Source organism: Gasterosteus aculeatus, chromosome 3, assembly GCF_964276395.1.
Source record: "Gasterosteus aculeatus chromosome 3, fGasAcu3.hap1.1, whole genome shotgun sequence".
NCBI lineage: Eukaryota > Metazoa > Chordata > Actinopteri > Perciformes > Gasterosteidae > Gasterosteus > Gasterosteus aculeatus.
This window is the reverse complement of record NC_135690.1, coordinates 11,183,033-11,204,475: the sequence shown is the minus strand read 5'-3', so window position 1 is coordinate 11,204,475 and position 21,443 is coordinate 11,183,033. Positions and strand designations below refer to the sequence as shown.

Below are 21,443 nucleotides of genomic sequence, written 5' to 3'. Positions count from 1 at the left end.
ACGAGGGGAGGGGGAGTGCCGCCGACGCTACGGTCGACGGGGGAGGGAAGGAGTGCAGCCGACGCTACGGTCGAGGGGGGAGGGGGAGTGCCGCCGACGCTAAGGTCGACGGGGGAAGGGGGATTGCCGCCGACGCTAAGGTCGACGGGGGGAGGGGGAGTGCCGCCGACGCTACGGTCGACGGGGGAAAGAAGGAGTGCAGCCGACGCTACGGTCGAGGGGGGAGGGGGGAGTGCCGGCGACGCTACGGTCGAGGGGGGAGTGCCGCCGACGCTAAGGTCGACGGGGGGAGGGGGAGTGCCGCCGACGCTACGGTCGACGGGGGTGGGAAGGAGTGGCGCGGACTCTACGGTCGACGGGGGGGGGAAGGAGTTGCGCGCACGCTACGGTCGGTGTCATTATCTTTGGTTTGTCTGAAACAGGCAATGAACGGTTTTTCCGTGGCGTTCAAGAATCTTTCGAAGGCGCTGGGTTTCTTTGGCTTTATCATGTGCTTAACCAGTGTCTCGCAGACTTGCTCATCAGTCAGCTGCATAAATAGCTTCTGAATCGACACCTGTGTATTTCTACAGCCGATGGGCTTTAGCAGGTCCTTGTAGGCTTTCATGTCAGCCCTCTTGATGTTGTGTCTCTGTGCCTCCACGGCTACGTCAATATACTGGAGCTTTTCAAGGACCTGCTGCGTCAGTGAATAAACGGTGGCTTTGTGGAGGTGAGCTGCTATTGAATCCCCCGTTACCCGGCTGACTAGCTTCTCCACGACTGTCCTGCAGCCTATTTCGTCCCACCTATTTTGTGTGTTGTTCTCAGCTTGCACCTCTAGGATACAAGCTGCTTCTGGCTGAATAGGGGCCGTTGTTGTTGTGACCCTTTCAGTAACGACGGGCAACTCTGAGTTCGACAGCAAACTGGACAGAGCCGAAGTGTAAGCGATGAAATCTCCCAAAGGGTCCATGTGGGGGTTCAAGACCTCAATCGCAGTCAAACAGTGGCTTTGCAGACTGGGTGTCCGTCTAAAGTCAGCTAACGGAGTTTCTCCTTCAGAGGCAGACGAAAAGTGGCTTTCCAGACTGGGTGTCCGTCTAAAGTCAGCTAGTGGAGTTTCTCCTTTCGACGCAGTCGAATCGTGGCTTTCCAGACTGTGCTCTGGACTGCTGTCATTGTCTTTGGTTTGTCTGAAACAGGCAATGAACGGTTTTTCCGTGGCGTTCAAGAATCTTTCGAAGGCGCTGGGTTTCTTTGGCTTTATCATGTGCTTAACCAGTGTCTCGCAGACTTGCTCATCAGTCAGCTGCATAAATAGCTTCTGAATCGACACCTGTGTATTTCTACAGCCGATGGGCTTTAGCAGGTCCTTGTAGGCTTTCATGTCAGCCCTCTTGATGTTGTGTCTCTGTGCCTCCACGGCTACGTCAATATACTGGAGCTTTTCAAGGACCTGCTGCGTCAGTGAATAAACGGTGGCTTTGTGGAGGTGAGCTGCTATTGAATCCCCCGTTACCCGGCTGACTAGCTTCTCCACGACTGTCCTGCAGCCTATTTCGTCCCACCTATTTTGTGTGTTGTTCTCAGCTTGCACCTCTAGGATACAAGCTGCTTCTGACTGAATAGGGTCCGTTGTTGTTGTGACCCTTTCAGTCATGAATTCTCCCAAAGGGTCCATGTGGGGGTTCAAGACCTCAGTCGAACAGTGGCTTTGCAGACTGGGTCTTCGTCTAAAGTCAGCTAACGGAGTTTCTCCTTCCGAGGCAGACGAATAGTGGCTTTCCAGACTGGGTGTCCGTCTAAAGTCAGCTAATGGAGTTTCTCCTTCCGAAGCAGTCAAACAGTGTCTTTCCAGACTGTGCTCTGGACTGTCAGTTTCCCAGTCGAAAATGTCAAACTCAACGTCAATGTCGTATCCATCCGAACGCTCCGTGAGCCGGTCGATGGCCTGCGCAAGAGCTTCAGAATTGTCACAGTCCACTTCTTCCATCACAAAGTTGGATTCTACAGCCGTCTCCCAACCCATGACATGAGAAATGAATTTCCGCATTTTGTTTCTTTAAATCCCTTTACCCTAAATTTTCAGTTACCCTAAATAAACGATGTCTCTCCTTTCTTGGTCTGCTGCAAATGGCCTATAACTAAGCTCTGTTATCTGATCAAAGCTCCGTTGCTTAGCAACTGTCTATGACCTAGTTATGACCTAAATGGTGACCATTTGGTAACCATGGTAACTAGTTTTAATGTAATGTGTGGTGTAATATCTTATGATTTTTTTTTTTGTGTGACAGTTAGAATCAGTATCAGGTCAGCTTCAGACTTCTTTGCATTGTCTCAAAGTTCGACGCTGGCTGGCGAGCTCTTCCATTGTCTTTGTGACTTTCCATCACAATTGGACTTGCATTTGCATTCTCATCAGTCTTCAGGGCTGCAGCAGCATTCTTTACCTGTGAACACAAAACTTAACTCATGGTTTGTTAGTGACCTAGAACATTCATGTATTCCTAATGAAAATTATATCAATATACCATATGTAGTTAAATGTATGTATGATTTGTTGATAAAATCATTACAGGATGATGGTCTGTAACAAAGTATTCCATTCTGTACTGCTATTATTAATGTTATATGCTCTAAAATTTGCTTCCGTCATCAAGATGCTGTATGAGATGTACCGTGCACTGTACATCTCATATCCACACTCAACAACTTGCAGCCTATCACTAAGTTTAAGAGAAAATACCAAATTATTTACAACAAGGTCTACAGATTTGGCTCAAATCACATAATTTCCCTCTCATTTAAACGTCTCCCTCTGTTGTCACGCTCTCTGTGCTAACTATTTACATATATTCACCCACTGGACTGTTGACCAACAAAAAAGGACCACTGTTGAGTCAACAGTGGTCCTTTTTTCTTGAGGCATCTTCACACCTCTTCCTCAGTCATTCCCCAGCTTTGTACGAGAAGCAGAAACTCTTTCGACATAGCGATCGGAATCCGTTTCTCTAGTTTGTCTCCCTGTCTGATTTGAGGCCAAAGCCCTCTTTGCCTCTCTAAAATCATCAAGCAGAGCATAGTGGAAAGTGTTTTTATTGGAGAGATTACAGAGGGACCTTCAAGTCCCTGCTCTTCTTTCCCTTTCAGTTAGATCCCCCGTGTTCTTCCTCTTTTGGGTCAGGATATCATTTACATAACGCCGTTTTGACAAGTACTCTACGTGTAGGGTCTCTATCTCCCGCTGCCTGTATAATCTTTGCTTTTCAGCAGCTTTTAATTCCACCGTGTCTGACAAAAGGAAAAGTATACTTACACAAATAGACAATTAACTTTTCAGCTTGTATATGGCTCATTTGTAGAGGGATGTCACTGAAAATGGCTTTTCATGTCAGACCACATGAAAATCAAAACCATTAAACTGTTCAATATAAATCAGTTTAAATTTTGGACCTCATGAGTAACCAATAAATTAGTAACACAAATGACAGGCTTAAAAGCTTCATTCAAAATTCTCATATCATTTTGAACGAGACGGACATCTGATTTACTATATTACTGTCCAATGCACTTCCTCAAATGACCTCCTAATGCAGGAAGAGTCAGTGAAGTATTTCAAAATAAGTTGAGTCACATGATTCTGTGGGACTGGTAATTTAATATTTGTAATAATTAGGTATTTCACGTTTTTAACCATGTGAATGTTCAATGTAACTATACATTTGAATTAATCCATAAAGGGCTCGACTTCCATGAAAGATAAGTGACAAAGAAATTCCTCGAGCTTAGTTTTGTAATTACATTGCCAAAATCTAACATTAAATATTAAATGAATAAACTTGCCATGGATTTTAGTGTCTGTACAAGTGAGTGACAGCACGTTTTTTGTGGAATGACCCATATATGTATATTCATACAACTAAACTAGTTATAGCTGAAAGCGAATGCAGCCTTGTTGGTGTTCTAATATTTCTATTAGCTCACTTCAAGTGGATTTCACCTTTTCATTTTGAAGTTTGTCGGGTTTGTGTACATTTCCTTCACGGACTGAGGAAGTAGTCATTTGGCAACATGTAAATATTTCCCAGTTTTATTTTCATTTCCTGTTCTTGTTTCTTCTCATCTAATCCACCGATATTTGTTTGCTGGAGCAGGAAACTGAAGCAACATGAACCTCTGCTGCACATTCAGGCTTTGGGCCCTTTGATAGCCACTTTCAATGCAAACACGAACCTTTATGAAGTGCCATACTTGAGTTAGAGATTAAAAGGTTGCAGTTCAAAGCTTTAAGTAGAATAGACTGTCTCCATCTGGTAAAAGATGGTCATTTGAGGGGATGATAGTATGGAAGACACATGCTTTGCACTTTTATACAAACTGCTTCTTTTCTCACTTCATTTAAAAAGTCCATTGTGTGTTTGCGGAGCATGCACATTGGACACTTCCGGGATCTTCAGACTGGTTTCCACAACTTGTGATGTCACTCAATTAAACAAGTTTGATTTAAGATGCACACAGAAATGACTGTGCACAGACAAACAAAAGGACGTTTAAACATCCAGGGAAAGTTACAAGTCTCAATGAAGGGCACATGTATGTAAAGAATGGATAATATTCTTCAGAAGGTGTGGATACATTTAATTTATAGATTTCAGGATGACAAACCTAAGACCCTGTGACTGAAACTTGATTTAGAACTTGGACTAATGATCACCCCATGACTCAACGGCTGTGAGGTGATTGTTTATTGCAGCCAGGAAAGCGTAAAGCGAAGCACATTTGAATAGTTTAAGAAATAAAGAAACACATCAGAAATGTAACATCCATGTACATGACTCCTTATAACCCAGCTGATCAGTTCCCTCAAACTATTAAAAAAAAAAAAAAAAAGGTCTATAGAGCATTTTAAATGACTACCGATTGCAAATTCTGTTAAAGCAGTGTTTTCCAAAAGCAACTATTTTATGGCTTAGATTTGCTAAAGAACGTTGTTCACTACTGTAACATTCAGGGTGATATTTTGAAATCCTGGCGACATAAAATTAGTTACTTTTCTTATCCCTGTGAATATGTGATACCATAACATGCCTTTAAACCAGTAACTTGATTCACGCAAAAGGAAAAAAAAAAAGACAATTGAGCAAAGAAAAAGTCAAATACAATGTTCCAAAAACTGGGTATTGTATGTAGAAACATTTAGGAAACAAGGCACAAGGAAATCTCTTAATGAACAAACTCATCAAAAGAGAAGGTAGGACTCACTTTCACACCGACTGACTCATCAAAACTCATTTAGCGAAGTGAGGATCTATTCTGGACTCAGTGGACCACACCGCTGTCCCAAAACATGTTAACACTTCAGACATTTCATGGAGTCCAGAGAAAAAGAAAATTGACACCTTGATTAATATGAGAACGTCTGACTGAAGGAACCCATAACTTAGACCGCTTCTGTACCTCACTAATGAGATGATGCAATCATTTCATAAAGCGATGATGTAAAACTTCTCCATAAAGAGCTACATAAGCGTGGAAAGATCATTAAAGGGATCTAAAGCTGCAGACCACACGTGCAGCACCCTAATGTTTATGTACAGACATTATGGAAATCACTGTTCCCGATAATAAAAAACATCCATCCTACAGTGAAATATGGAGGGCACTGCCTCCGATACGGACATACACTGGTAGGCAAAAACTACCTTCTTCATTTCACATTATGGAAGGCACTGCTGCCGATAACGTATTCGGGACGAGAGGTGTACATGTACCGAGGGAGCGGCACCGGCAGCCAGAGGCGGGATATGAGAGACGGCATTTTCCCCGAAAGACCGATCCAGTGTCAGTTTAACAAAAAACAACCTTGAGCCCTTGTGCTGCTTTCAGAGAGGTGACTGACTGTTCAGCGTTGAGTCCTGCCGGCCGTCGGTCAACATGTACACTTCCCTTTAAGCAGATGCTGCTTTTGTCATTTCGACAGTATAACTGTCATAATTATGGAAGACACTGCCCCCGATAATTACATTTTTTTATAAAAGGCAATAAAAAAATATTTATAGTGAACTCTGCCACTGATAAATAAATAACACAATAAATAGACGTACGGTTTGTTTCAGTGCCACGTGGTTGGAGACTCCTCCCTGTAATGTTTTCTGTGGTTTGTTTGAAAGGCTGACAGGTTTGCCCGGATTCAGGCGATGAGAAATTCAGATTAGTAATTATTCAGAACTTTTATAAAAGATCAATGAAGCATGGATGAGGCCAAGTTACAACGTCTCATTGTCCAAAATATTTTTCAAGATGTGTTCTATCCAACAGAACTTAACATCTTCAGCCTTTTTCAGCAACTCCTGAATCTCTGACCAAACGTTGAGGAGCTAGATTTCAGCGCTGAAGGAAATTGTAGCTACCAATATTAACCAGCTGGGGTTTGAACAGAGCTCCATCAGCACCAGATGTTTTTATTTGCAGTGATTAAGGTAAACACTTTTAGCTTATCTCTACTGACCATTTGATTTCTCTGTAGTTTTGACCTCAAGTTCACTACATGTATCTCTTTCATGAGGTAAGACCAACACAAGAAGTACTGCTGCAGGTCATTTGAACGTAGTCGTTACAAGCACCAAAGAGAATGTTGTTTTTAAAGGAGATGTTATTGAGGAATTTCTCTTTCTGCAAGTAGAAGGAAAAAAGTAAATTACCCTTACAACTCTTTCAAGTTAAGGCGGAAGAAGACTTTCAGAATTAATGTTTGGCTTTTTGGAGAGTTTCAAAAAATAAAGATTAACTCATCACATCAAGTGTTTGCTGTGATGACAATGAAATTAAAATTCAATTCAGTAGACGCCTCAATTGTATAATTTTCTCCTTCTGCTTAAATATTTTAATAAGCTGTGCATCCGTGAGTGCTAGTTGTGATGACAGAGCACGTGAACAAGGGAGAGAAATTACTTTAGATTTCATTATCCAAGGCCCAGATATCCCCGGCTAGCGAGTTGGCACAGCCCTGAACCGTCCAGGTCGCCATGGCCAGCTGGTTGCGGAAGAGGTCGGCGTCCGACTCGGGGTGGTCGTTCTTGAGGCCATCGAGGTGGTTGGAAAGAGCCTTGAGGGTGTGAGGGCCGGAGCCCAGCATGATGTGGCGGAACGGGCTGTCTCTGGGAGACACGTAGGGCGACAGGAGGTTCCTTTCCACCTGCAGAGTCAAGAGAACAGCAGGATGAGGGGGACGTTAGTAAAGCTTTCTTAAGTCACTGGTATTGGTTTTAACAGCCGTTTATTCATTATCTTAAGTATTTTAAAACTCCACAGGTGTCTGATTCCTTTGCTACTTTCTGAAATAAGTATTTGAATAGATTTTTAAAGTCAGTTAAGACATTTTTCTCAAGGATAAGATTTCTACACACCTAAGCAACATTAACAGTTATAAAGACAACTTTGAATTTATGTGAATACTCGTGAACTGTGGTGACGTGCTTCATCCGGACTGTGTGAGCGTGGATTAGTGTAGAAGGCAAAGCGAGCTGCCGACCTCACAGATTTGACCCATTTCAACCAAATGTTGCAAAAGGTCAAGGAGGTATATGACATCTTCACAACTAGCTACAATGAATACATGTTCTACATAGTAACTGCCACCAATTCCAGCTCTTACCAATTTGTTTCTCACAGCCAAGGGGGGGTCAGGGGTCAACAGTGAGTAGCTATAAAACTTGAGGCTATAACTTTGTTTTAGGACTTTACGAGTCATGGTCTTACCGCCATTATGCGGTCATTAATGATGCGACACATCTCAATGTCCTCCAGGTCACTGTTCTGCATGTCCGTCACCAGCCGCTGAGCCACGCGTCCGTAGGAGCCGGAGGCCGAGATTAACCACTGCACAGTCAAGGCCTTGGGCAACAGCTGGGGCTGCATCTGCAAGCACACATGGCAACCACGAGGTGTGATATTCTGAAGAAACTAAACTAGATGTGCATCTTTGAGACATTTGGGTGGCAACATATCCGCAATAAAATCAATTTAAAAAACAAACAAACAAGTAACTTGTCTACTTTCAAAGCGTGAATTTGAATGTAGTATTTATTTGCAATTGATTCTGAAAAGGTAACAAATCAAATAGTTCAATCCATGCCAGAAAGAAAAACCCGGCACTCACCCTCTTAACAGAATAGACTTTGGTGTTGATCTGGACAACATGGTTGCGGATAATATTGTTGTACTTCATCACGTCCATACGCAGCAGGTGATCATGGACCAGCCTCAGCACCATGTGACCTGCGAACCGAGCCGCCGTTTCTGCCAGCTGAGGAACCTGATTGCCCGCAGCCACGTTCAGTTTCTCCCTGGTGTCCAGCTCTGTGCCGAAGTACGGGTATTCCTGAGAGGGGGAAGAAAGGTGTTGATTACAGAGCAGAAACTAGACCGCGGGATGAACAAACTAACGTGATGGCTCAATGTAAAAGCTGGTCTCAGGCTGTGGCTACAAAACTGGCTCAAAAAGACTGATGCAAGTTGTGGTAGGATGGACGACTCACCAAGTTACCAGAGGTGAATCCAAATGAGACCGAGGGGATGCCAGAGAAAGCGAGGAAAGGATAAGCAGCATCATCCAGCTTAAAAGGCTCCAATCTGGTAAAATAAAACAGATTTGATGTCATGGTGACGTACAAACGCAGACTAGACCAAACGGACCGGCGGCCTGGTTCCACTTACACATTCGACTCAAAGTTGATCTTTGCAAATTGGGAGTAGAGTGTCGAAGAACTGTCTGGATATTTCACCTAAAGAGAAGACGATTGCAGATATACATTATCTCACAATTTTGAAAAAAAAAAAATTGAACAATGACAACACTGCAGGCGTGTATTGAATGTACCTCCTTCATAGTGCTCTCGATCAGGCCGTGCATCAAGGGACTGGCTGACACTTTAAATCCCGTCGAACCTGGAAAAAACAATTTAATTATACTGAAAATCACTCAGTTGGTCCTAATGTAAGCATATGGAAGCTCTTTAATAGTCTGAAAATACCTTTAATTACTCGGTCCAGGTTGATGTAGGAGAAGGCTTTCATGCTCAGGGAAGAAAGATAACCCTGGGCATAGAAAAAAAAGACATCAGGTAGAGTCTGAACACCAAACAGAGTGACTATACCATAAAAGCTGCTGATCCAGAAAAGTACAGTTGGGTAAATCCTTCTCACCTCCAACCACTCTGTGGCGCCAACACTCCCATATTCCCCAGCACTCCAACTAGCGAACACGATGCTTCTCCTTGGTTTGAAACCATCTGGTACGAAGATGAGAAAAGCATTAAGTGGCAACCGAACACCTTGATCAACTTTATATTTGGACTAAGCACATCTTGGCTTCAGTCTTTAGCCGTTAGATTATCGTATCGTATTATCCCTTCAAGCAACAAACAAAAACATCTGGAAACATTTCACGTTAGAACCTTACCATTCTTCACCATGTCCGAGATGGAACGGGCCAACTCCACGAGGAGGCTGGTGCCGACGGTCGACGTAGCAAAACCCGCCCCCCATGCATCCCTCTGAGCGCCGATTACGACATATCGATCTACAATTGAAGAACGAAAACAAAGACATTCTAGGTAGGGAGCTCCTTCTCAGGAGGTGTGCGCGCAGCGGCTTCCTGATTACAATGTCTGTTTGAAACTAATATTACCTGCATCCACAAAGCCTTTGATGACCCCAAAAACATTATGGATCTTTTTCTCCGCGAGAACGTTGTTGACCTCAACAGTAATGGCATCATTCTCTTCTCCCAGTTTGTAGCTGCCACCCCATGTTTCTGGTTCATTGTGACCCCCCAGCTGCCTCCGGATGTTGGAAGCCATGGCTGATGTGATGCTCTGAGCCAAGATCTTTGGCAGGCCTGAAGACTGGACAGGCGGGAACTGGGTGTGGTTGAAGGAGGGAAAGCCTGGGGTGTAGGGATCCCCTGAACCCATGTGGACCTGCAAGAGACGGTCGGAAGGAGGTCAGATGGAAAGCAAGTTTGGATTGAACGTTTTTTCTTTTAAAAGATATTCTTTCCAGCAGCTTTCAATATGGAGCCTCAGTCTTTTAAATGCATAATTGAGAAGATATGAAAAATCTCTCCACCAATAACAAAATCATCGTCAGGATCACCCTTTGTAATTGGTGCTCGACTGGCTTTTATAGTCAAACAAAACACAGATTTACTGCTTAAGCATCATTGGTACACTGAACTAAACAACTCATCTGAGTTGAGTTGAGGATTTTATAGCTTCCAATCCGCCATCACTCACATGCCCAAAGAGCTGCGTGGAGTCTCCAATAGGGTAATCAGTGGGGTCCGGATAGATCAACACAGCAGAGGCACCCATTTTGGCAGCATTGGCTACCTGTAAGCAAAAAAGAAAGTCATGGGAAGTATCATCACCAACCACAAAAGCATATATAAAAAAAAAAAAAACATGTTTGAGAGATTAAGGTATGCATAAAGTTTAGAGAAATGCGGCTGTATTTCTTAGCAACCACCGACCTTCTCAGCAAAGCTGATCCGTCCCGCGCGGATCAGCATAACCCGGTCGGTCATGTTGATGTTCCTGTCCCGCAGCAACTGGAAGTCACTTTCCTGCCCGTAGAATGCATACAAGACGCCACCCTGGAGGAAAAAAATCAAAAAAAAAATCAGACTAGTTCAAAATCTCCAAGTAAAATGATCTAATTCAGCTTTTAGATTACCGTAGCAGTTCCATTGGCGCTGTAGGACAGGAATCCCTTTGAATACTCCGCACTCCCCTTGAAAACAAATCTGTTGGCGCCAGCAGCCGGTGCGTCCTGAACCTTGATGAAGTGCTCGTCGGTCCAGGTGTTCATGCCGTAACCTTTGAACTTTCCGAGTACCTTGTTTGCCAGCGACTCGTCCCCTTTAGAACCAGCTTTGTGGTTGACAACAGAAAACTCCCTAGGAGAGGACGAATCACAACGTGAGGAAAAAACAAAACAAAAAAACAAATGACCTTTTGCCTCAACGCGCATTCTACAGGCAGACTGTGCGGCCTGGAAATATACCTGAAGACTGGCTCCATTTTGGCTGCGGAAAGTTTCTCAGTGAGGAGCTTTTTGACATCTTCCCAGTTCATGAGGGGGGCGGCGCCGGTCTCTCGCTCCAAGGGTTCTGCTACGGGGTCCACAGAGGCCTCACAGGTGGGAGCCACGTCCTTCTTCCCATGAGCCAGGTAGGCAATCAAGTACCCTGAAAGAAGCAGCGGTTCAAATGAGCACACAATGACAGAAAGGAACAATCGTGCTGACAGACTAAAGCCAGCAAGTCACTGGGGGCAACACTTGGCTGTACACAGGGCTTGGAATTAACATTTTTGTTCACCGGCCACTGTGGCTAGTGGTTTTCCAAAGTTACTAGTCACTTTCATTAGCTACAATTGTGCGGGAAATCTCATTTAATTTAACTTCAGTTTGCTACAATTTACTCAAAGAACTAGATTTAAAATCCTTCAAATGTAAATTACCATTGTAAACACCCAAATCAAGACTACATAAAATGGTTATGTACAGTCACCTGTACATATACAAAAGGAGTTTTCCCAAGTATGTAAAGCTCTTTTGGTATGAAAACATATGCAACTGACGAAGACAAAAAGAGTAGCTCATTGCGTATAACTGGTGCAGAGGTATTTTGTTGTCCATTTAGTCGCAATGCTTTGGACGTGGCCAGTGGAAATTTCATGGTATCGTTTCCACTGTGACGTTACTTGTCCCAACTATAAAAACGAAAAAAAGGCACCCTTTACCTTTCACTCCCGTACGTTTTACAATCAGTACATTACATTATTTTCTTGGCTCGATCATAAACCAGCCATTCTCGACTGGACCTTTACTTTTCATTATTTAAGGTTTCATCAGTTGCTCTTTGTCTATCCTCCAGGTTTTCCTACAGCTGCTCTGCGCCGCTCAAGTTTTATCAAAAGCCTCCACTTGTCACGTGTGTTTGCGTGTCCATGTTGCTTAGTAACGTGCATACGGTGTTTGAGAGGGCAAACGATACGTGCACAAAGATACGAAGCGGATTCAGCCTGCGAGCTAAACTGAGACCGCTACGCTAAGGAAGTGCGCACTCGCGGTCCGTAGCTGGTTTACACGAACCACCGCTGTGACCGAGCGTTCTGGGTTGGTGGCTGATTCTCTCATGAAATAAACGCCTTCACCCATCAACCACCCTTTTGCCTCTACGGCAACACTGGAGGGACATACATCTCAAACGCGAAACCGTCCCAAAAATAAAATTGCACCCGCTAGAGTGGCTAGTGAGAGACTACTTTACCGCAGCCGAAACCTAGGAATCGCTCACCGATGACAAAGATAAGGACGGTGGCGGCGACCATGAAGCAGAGGTTCTTTGGTTTGCGGCCGGGCTTTTCGGCCGCGTGGGGCTTGCGGTTGGAGTTGTGATTGAGGTGGTCTCCCACGCCGTTGCCCCCGGCCTCCTCGTCCATGTCGGACGACAGCTTCATCTCCACCTGGCTGTTGTCTCCTTCCATGTTCTGGGTCAGGTTGAAACGGGTGTAGGAGTGCGGCTCCCCGTTGAACTGCAGTGACACGGCGGTGCAGGAATGAAGAGATGAAAAAGATTGAAAAAAAAGTGAAGAAAATATGGATTATTTCAAACTGATTTTTTTCTGTAGATTGACCTGAAATGGAATCTAATGCACACATCTGTTATAATGGCAGGGGAACACTGTACGGGGGTTTCAGATAACACCATTGTTAGAATACTCACAATTTTGGATATTGTTGACCTTGCCTGGTCCATTGCTGCTTCAATCTAAAAGGGAAACAGACAAGTATGAGTGAAGGATCACGGTCTTTCTCTGAAGTCTTTATTTAAGAGAGTTCAATTCTTTGAAGATGAAAAGCGTTTAATTAAAACCCTTTTATTTTACTACAAGTGATGAGAACTTGGGTCTCTACAGTGCATTACGGTCTCACTTCTGGCAAAGGTTTCCACAGAACACGTCCCACCTCTTGTCCAAACATCCGTGGGGTTTCCTTTGCAGCTCACTTGAAAGCCAGCACTGTTCGAGCCACAAAAGACCAGTGTCCAGCGAGGGTCCGCACAGCCTCCGCGTGAACCCCATTCACAGTAGAATACAATAACAGCATCCATACAAAATAAGAGCCAATCAAAGCAAGGTCTCAACTTGACAGAGTAACCAGAACCTGAAACCCAAGACGCAAGTACGTTTTCCCAACCGCTGTAACGCACAGTCAGCGGAATGAGAGCAATGCATGTGATCCCCTTGAGGAGACCTTTGTTCTGTGTGAGGGGCCGGAGACTGGTCAAAAACCATCGGCCACCGTGTGATAGCCAATGTGCACCGCTTTGCTGCGTAGAAGCTTTTCTGCACATGGCATATATCCAATGAATGAACACATTGGTTTTGGATGCACATTTAAAAAAGGTGTCAGAGACACTGTTGCAGTATCTCATTTCTCACCACTGCGTGAGTATTGATTCCCTGACATTTGACCCTGCAAACTGCAGTCGCTTGCTTCTACTGCAGAGTCAGGATTTCTTTTATGCATTACCATCTTGGGCAATCCAATGAATTACATTCACTTTATTTATACAATAGCTAAAGGCAACGTATTTAATATGGTGAAGCCGCACGCGTATTTGTCCAACTATTCATTAGGGCTCCTATGAGACAACAATGAGTGGTTTGGGTTCACGCTGTGACCCAAACAAGGACACATTGTTCATTTACTTTTCCCACAAGAAGCTGCCTTTTTGGAGGACAAGTTTAACCCAGGATGTTATGAGCTGGGACGTTAGCTTTGGTACACTAGTCGTCTTAGCAAGGAAAACTCCAATTAGTAGAAAAGTTAAATGAACTAAAATCAGGTTGCGAATATTCAACTGCGCCGCAGAACCGTCAAAGCCCACATTTCTAATCGGATTGGCAGAATCGTTCAGGCACCGTGTTCTTATGAAGTGGAGGACAAATTATCTCTGACGTCAGTACGAGTGCCAGTGAATCTGTTGAGACTATTATAGGGGACAAAACACTGTTGATTAGAGCCGCCACGTTTGACTGCTGCTTTTTGTTTCCAGGCCCACTGATACGTTAGTGAAGCATCCCGACCCCCGCTTAACAAGTAACATTTTGCAATGTATCCTTAGAATATTCACCAGAGGAGCCAGAGTGCAAACCCAGTGAGACTTTATGCAGTAGAAGCATTGGGAAAATAATTTGTGACGGGACAGTCACAACTCCATGGCGAGATCGCAGTGTTTCACACATTTTCACCTTCAACCAACAAACCATAAGCGAAGAAACTCTTCCAAATAATTTACCAGCAGTAGGGTGTAGAGAATTGTATGACCTCTTCCCTGCCTTTCCTTCAAAAGGAGGAAACTGTTGATGTAACCCTGGTGTTGAGCCCTGTGGGTTAAACAATTACTACACTACCTGAACTTTGGACTGAATAAAATACTGAACAGACTTGAGCGTATGCACGGATACAAAAGACTTATTCAAAACGTGGTAACATTTGGATAACAACGTTATCTGTACACCATCTGCTCAGGTTCTTCTGTAATGAAACAAGAAGTGAAGCTGAACCCCGAAAGCAGAATAAACGATGGCGAGCACACAAAAAGCTGAGAAAGAAACTCAGTGATCCCATCGGGCCAAATTACAAGCTCTCCTGGGACGGAGAACCCAAGCGGGACATTGCGTGAGGAAAAAATGGGCAACAAATGGGCGGTCAGGCCAGCGCTAACTTGGAGCGTGGAAACACGGCCTTGCTAAAGTCCAGCAACATGGATGAAAAAGAAATAAAATAGGGAATAAATGTTTGCGCCCAATGAAGCAAATGAGGGTTTGGCCACGTTACTCGACCCTGGCGCACAATAACGTCACACCTGCCAACACGAAATTAAGAGCAGCTAACTTTAGAGCATGGAAAGGCCTCGGGCGACCCCCTCCGACTACCACAACCTTCAGGGGCGATACAACCGGGTACATAACCCCTAAAAAAGGTCACCAACTAGAACAACATGTGAATCAAAGGGCAACCACACGTTTGTCTTATTCGTGGCCTGTTTTTCACACCAATCGTGATACTTCAAGAGGAATGGACTTATAAAAAAAAAATTTTTTTAAAAGTATCAGACCCTGATTAGCTGCTTGGTAAAGCTAATTGCTTAATCTCACATACCACACATACCGGGTCTTAATACTTTAATCAGATTAGCCCCTTTTGTCAGTTGAGGGACCTATGATGTTAGCAATACAAAAACTCCACATGGATCAAGATTCAATGGGTACAAAGAAGACACTCGTCCTTTAAGGACGAGCTTTGCCTCCAGGGTTCTCTGCACCACGACTCGCACTGCCATCGAGCAATGTTCACCCAAGTGTGTGCAAGAGAGATAGTGAGAGTAAAGTTAGGGAACGCCCTTCTGGGAACGACAACTGAACTTCTTGGTCTAAATGAGGAGAGGACAGCACACATATTAATGAGGAAGTTGGATCTTATTTACACATGAGCAATCAAGGCCAGACTGAATGAAAAAATGTGAAACAACCTGCTCATCACGTTCCTAGAAAACAAAGCACACCGAATGAAGGACACTTTTCCAATAATAGCCGTGCAAGCAATTCAATGTCAGCATTTCACAAGGTGATTTAATATTGCTCATTAAAAAGTATGTTAGTTTAACAAATAATTTTGGAAAATTTTTTGGAATCTGTGGCAAGACTTTTGGTCTAACGTTACAACACAACTGTTGAGAACACTTTACTGAGAGGAGAAGTCAGCGGTGAGATCGCCAACCTACAGCTACAAGTTACTGACTAGTCAGTAAAACGCCTACTAACCAAAAACCTGTTGCATTTGATAAAACCATATAAAAGAAAACTCACTCCATCACTCAAGGAGAGCGTCATGATCTCGTTACACAAGAGTTTTGGGTAATCTGGGCGCCTTGTATACAAATAAATGTGTCTAACTGGTAGTTGGGCCTGAACAGGCCTGAAACTTTTTTCTTTTTTTACAAATACAGTATGCACCGGTGTAGACAACGGGATTAAGTCAAGCTCAACAGAAACAGGACATTTTCAGAGGAAAAACATTGTCGATGGGAAGGGAGAAGTATGGTGTGGGAAAAATGGTGAGAAAAAGTCTGCGACGGTTTGTTAGAGTCATTGTCCTGTGCCAAATCAAATCATGTGAGAGTCACAATGGGGGGAAGGCAGCTGATGGGAAAAAAAGGGCCAGAAGAACAGAGGCAGGCAAATCCCGTGCTGTGGTCCAGTATAAGCGTAAAAACAGCAGCGGATTCTGAATTACAGACATTGGCTGCAGGAAAAGATGCGGTTTCATTCTATGCATGAGGCATTTGCAGCGGTTTTGCCCTTTTCCTACTATAATACAGGTTCTGGTAGTCCGGTCTCCGGTGTGCACAGGGATCCCACCAGATGGCACCAGGGTGTAAGGTGCACTTTACATGTGGTCCTTAAAGTGTGAGGAGGCAGGAAAAGACGCGCAATAAATAATCATATAAACTGTTTTTATTGTCAAAGGGACCTTCTATGTAAAATAAAGGCAACTGTTTTACGTCGCTTGTGACCTTGAAAGACTATACATTGGTGGAGGGGTTTGACAAAGGGTGACAAACGTGTGAGTGAAACACCTCATCTATGCTTCAAGGTCAGTAAAAACAGCGTAATGTCTCCCCTGTGACCCCGCCGAGCAGGAAGGGGTTATTCGGGGATTGGAGTTGGGGGGGGGGCGCGCGCTGAACGTGACTACCGGCTTCTCCTGTCATGGCTCCCTCGTTACAACCGACAGAACACTCCGCTTCGAATTACATCGCGGCGAAGAGACACGCGGCGCGAGAAGAGTCCTTGAACCGGGCTCGAACGGGTCCTACATACACACGTCTTTCCTCGCGGGGGGGGGGGGGGGACATATTTTGAACAGTCTTCCATCTACCCGCGCTAAAAAGAAAAGAAACGCGTGTTTCCTTCGGCAGTCTTGTGCGGTTGGCTTCATTTTTCGGTGCAACACGCTCCTCCGGCTCGGTTTGAACTATCGCAGCTAAGCGATAAAAAGCTCACCTTTTTTTCTTCTCCAAGACACACTGACTTCTTCTTCTTCTGTGACAGCCCTTGACACGAGGTCGCTCCTCCAGGTGCTTTCTTCCGTCTCGCGCTGTTCGGCCGGTGCCCTTGAGCACGTTGCCTCGATTTATACCTCGGATTGGCCGGCACTCGCTACGGAGGCCCTACGTCACTTCCGCGTTACGTCACGTCCTCCACTAGGCTTCTGCCAGTGCGGTTTATATACGGCGCTCATTACAATGGAGAAGTAGAAGGCGGTAGGGTAATAACGTGTCCGGGTAGATAACAACAAAAGACTGTTGAATACAACTTTGCTGTCTCCCGTTTGTGGCGGAAAGTATGTCAGGTATTTCTTAAAAGTTTCTACTTTAAATATGGCCACAGGGGAAGCATTGTCCATAAGTCCTCTGTAAATACAATAGCCATTCTAGTGAAGATAAATAAAAAAGTAAAAATAATGAGACATTTGCCGCTCATGTTGCATACTGCAGACTATACTACAGATTTTTAAGTTGAAATATAAATAACCACCCAAGTATTTTAGTATGGAAGGAAGTCTAGGCATCACAGAGTCACGGATCACCTTGAACCCACTGCTCCCATCTGCAGCTCACCTTGAAGCGAGAACAAAATAACACCAGAGTGCAGGCTGTTCACGCTCTTGCAGTCCACAAAATGAGGTTTACTTTACGCTGCAGCTGTGAAAATATCAGCCCTAGCTGTAGGCCTGTTTAGTTTGGTCATTCATGTGCTGACTAAGTCAGAAGTACAGATTTTCTTTTCCAGTTAATTCTTTCTGGGGCTGTCTCGCCTCATTTTTTTAATACACACATGAGCTGTAAATGTGCAAAGGCCGACATAGTCTGATTGGCCTTTATGTAACAGAAAAAACACAACTCCCTTCCCAGCACCATAACATTGAGACAAAATTGATAATGCTGTTACTAAACCACCCAGATTTATGTCAATACAGACATGCTTGACAGATCAACAGCTACTGGGATTGGGCATTGGCGGTGGGCATGGCAGAAAGCGGGCGCCAGTGTAGGTAAATTATTACTAAATCTTTGTAAACATTGTTCTTCTGCAATGCCATTTATTTACCATCACTTTTAATTATTGATTCTTGAACCAAACAGCCTTAATAAGGTTGTGTTGCTGTCCCTATAATTTCTCTTTTGGGTCCCCGGTAATTACATGTTTATGCCTGCTGCCAAGCTGCCAGTGTGTATTTTGTGCAAACCAGTCATTGGGAGGTCTTAATAATTTTCCCACGTCATCATTTTCCCACATCTTTGGTCACTTTCCACCTGTTATACAATTCCAGTGACACACTCTCTCTATCTCTATTGACCCAGGTAGATATAAACAACAACTATCCCCTTGAACCTTACTTTATACTGTGAACTCTTTCACAATCCTGCATGAACTGTGCATCTCCTCCGCATAAAAACAGATATATTTTTAAGTGTTTCTCATGTTTGTTCATATTTTCTTTTGCAGATTTTTCTTTTTATTGTCAAGTTTTGCACTGAAAATGTTAGTGCCCAGATTACACAAACAAAGTTGCTATATATCTCCTGCTAAACAAAACGGTGGATATGATAGCAATGGATTTTTGTTTTCTCTTAGGAACAGCTATTCTAAGATTTATAGTTCTGAAAGTTCGCCTGCATTTTGTGGAAAAAGTCGTTGCTGTAGTTTCCTTCAGTGACGGGCCGAGAATGTAAACATCACCATAGAGACTGCCCGCGGGATTTAATCCTCTCTTTTTTCTCTGTCATTACCTGACACTGGCTGGTGTTAGGCAACAGGTTGAATTGTACCTCTGACATCTTAGAGGTGGACGGCACAGCGTGCTCACACATTTCCATCTGAGGCCGCCGCTCACGACGCTGTAAAAATACTAAGACTGTGCGAAAACAGTAACGGAAAACTTTTCTCAGAAAACCCCCAATAATATTGCAAGGTGGTGGTGGTTCTGGTGGTGGTTCTGGACTCTCACTGGAAATGTCTGGTTTTTATTTTAATTCACTAAGAAACGCAGAATCAGAAGGCTGCAAGCTCAAACCACTGTGCTGAAATGATTGAGAAACACATCATGCAACACAGCAGTTCCCTCCTGAGACACGGAAACACTGTCTTTTGCAAATAGATATCATTAAGTGGTAATGTTTAACAAACAAAAGAGATATATATATATTTTTTTTTTATGTTAACAGGTAACCGAATAGCAAGCGTTTCTCCATCTGCAGGGGGACAAAGAGATAAGTTTACTATCAACGTTATTGAGGAACTTGAGAGGAGTTCTTCACTTCCTCTGAAGTTGTATAATATTTGTGGGTACGATGGATTTTCAGAATTGAGAGCTTTTAAGTAAGAAAATGGCATCGTCAACCACTTTGATACTAATAAAACATGAATAACAACTATCTGACGGATTACGTGATATTTTGTGAAGCCCTTTAAGCTCCCCAGCGGATAACTTCTATTGACTTTGATATTCAAGTGACTTTTTCATCTGCCACAAGAGAATGATGCTGTGGTTCGGAGAGAGATGCACTCAGTACAACTTCGATGGAAAAGTTTGGAATCAACTACATGTTTTTTTTACTGAGGTAACAGTTCCAAGTGGTGTTTTAGTGGACTGCAATTTCTTTTCTCCTCATTTCCACAGTCAAAGAGGGGAAGAATATTACAATTATAATGCAGTAGAGTACAACAGCATCACTAGTCATGACCTCAATTCTAAATAACATCAATGAAATAACCCCTCTGGGGCTATATGCAGCAAATGTGCATGTGCTTTCACGCTAAACTAAGGTAGTCAGGTATCATCACCTGCTGAACATCAACTTGTTAGCTTTGTCATGCGTGTTGCTCTTCTTGTTCATGCACTCATCATGAATCCTCAACCATTACTCCGACAGACACGGGGAAGTCAAACCGTTTAAATCAGATTATTTCGGAGGAACATTTCGTGTCTTGAAGGAGCTCAGACCTGTTTTAGAGGGAAATGTGTTTACTGTAATGCTGAAAAGTCCTATTTAAAAACTGTTTGGTGTACTCTTCAAAAAGAACGGTAAACCTAATTATGAGGCTTTGCAGGATGTAAACTCAGCGGCGGGGATCCCGTCTTTGAGGGTGGTCTCGAGTCGACCACAGCTGGACTGTAATCGTTCATGGATAAAGTCTTATGTTGTGGGATCTGACAAAACAAGCTCCTTGACTATTCCTCCTAGACATTTAATTACAATATAGTGATTCCCAAAGGACAGAGATCATTTTCATGCTTTGTATTTCTCGTATGCAATATAAAAAAACTTGAGGGAAACTAAGTTAGTGGATAAAACAACTTATCTTCTGTGTTTATGCTTTGTGTTTTCTCAAGCATGAATTGGTTTCAAACATCATTGTGAAATGAATCTGGTGAAAGCCTACGCACTGCAGATGTGCACGGGCTAATGACCGACGTGGTTTAATTCAGAGGAACTCAAAATAAAGGGCTCACCCATCTGGTTTATGGTTAACTTGGAAAATTCAGTCCTTAACGAATCCAATTTGGGTGTTTGGCCTTAAGAGTTATTTTTCCTTCGGGAAACCCTGATTCTGCAGCTGCTGACACAGACGGTCCTACACGACCACAACGCACACCTGCAAGGGGGAAGTGGAAGAAACCAAGAGGTTTCATGCATAACCTATTATAATTATATGATATAAACGGGCACTGCCAAAACTAGTTCAACCACCCTGTTTGGTGTCAAGCAATTCTCTGTGGAATAGTTACGCAATTATTAAGCAATTCAGAGCTTTTTCAACACCGTGAAAGCCAACGGTCATACAACTTTCATATATCTTAGGTTGAAAGTATAAGATGATTTTAAGGGTAATTTCCCGTCTTTCTGAAGGGATTATACAATATTGACTGTCGAGGACAGATTCTGGACGCCTGATCAAGTGTGCGAGCACCAAGCAGCTCACACTCTCTTTACTATACATACTCCCTCTCTCTCTCTCTCGCGCGCTCTCTTCGATTCCGCCTTTTTCACCTAATCATTATCTGTCGTTGCCTTCCCCCAGCCTAACAGCAATGCATCTCTTTCCCAGAAAAGACATCCTTATCGCCGTCCCACCCATGAGCTTTACGGTTGGGGGGGGGGGGAGCCCACAGACAATCTACAATCAACACAGTACAATCAACCTCCTGCACTATGCTTGTGTGAGACAATGGGAGGCGACATCTAGATTATGTGAAGGTGTCACAGCAGCTCCGAACGAAATGATAGCTGCATCTTGTAAGGTATTTCCAGCACAACATAC

At 43.7% G+C, this 21,443-nt stretch overlaps 2 protein-coding genes across 2 annotated transcripts; both read right to left on the bottom strand.

The window, feature by feature from the left end:
* Positions 1–346: 346 nt before the first annotated feature.
* LOC144405488 (uncharacterized) lies at positions 347–2,523 on the bottom strand. The gene has a single exon (XM_078098918.1). The coding sequence runs from the start codon at positions 2,033–2,035 to the stop codon at positions 347–349; it is 1,689 nt and encodes a 562-aa protein (XP_077955044.1). The 5' UTR covers positions 2,036–2,523.
* A 2,189-nt stretch (positions 2,524–4,712) lies between these two features.
* On the bottom strand, positions 4,713–17,304 carry tfr1a (transferrin receptor 1a). Its single transcript, XM_040171892.2, has 17 exons — positions 17,121–17,304; positions 12,773–12,817; positions 12,344–12,581; positions 11,047–11,230; positions 10,717–10,939; positions 10,514–10,636; positions 10,278–10,373; positions 9,671–9,962; positions 9,443–9,562; positions 9,187–9,272; positions 9,015–9,078; positions 8,861–8,928; positions 8,698–8,765; positions 8,520–8,613; positions 8,141–8,362; positions 7,741–7,899; positions 4,713–7,177 (listed from the first exon to the last, which is right to left on the bottom strand). The coding sequence occupies exons 2-17, from the start codon at positions 12,803–12,805 to the stop codon at positions 6,935–6,937; spliced, it is 2,313 nt and encodes a 770-aa protein (XP_040027826.2). The 5' UTR covers positions 12,806–12,817; positions 17,121–17,304; the 3' UTR covers positions 4,713–6,934.
* Positions 17,305–21,443: the final 4,139 nt, after the last annotated feature.

Bases quoted from the DNA above. Each gene is read 5' to 3' on its own strand.
- LOC144405488 (XM_078098918.1), bottom strand. From the start codon at position 2,035: ATGCGGAAATTCATTTCTCATGTCATGGGTTGGGAGACGGCTGTAGAA.
- tfr1a (XM_040171892.2), bottom strand. From the start codon at position 12,805: ATGGACCAGGCAAGGTCAACAATATCCAAAATT. The intron at 9,963-10,277 runs GTGAGTGATGGC...CGTCTCTTGCAG, and splicing joins CCACGCAGCTCTTTGGGCAT to GTCCACATGGGTTCAGGGGA. The intron at 8,614-8,697 runs GTAAGTGGAACC...TTATTTTACCAG, and splicing joins ATCAACTTTGAGTCGAATGT to ATTGGAGCCTTTTAAGCTGG.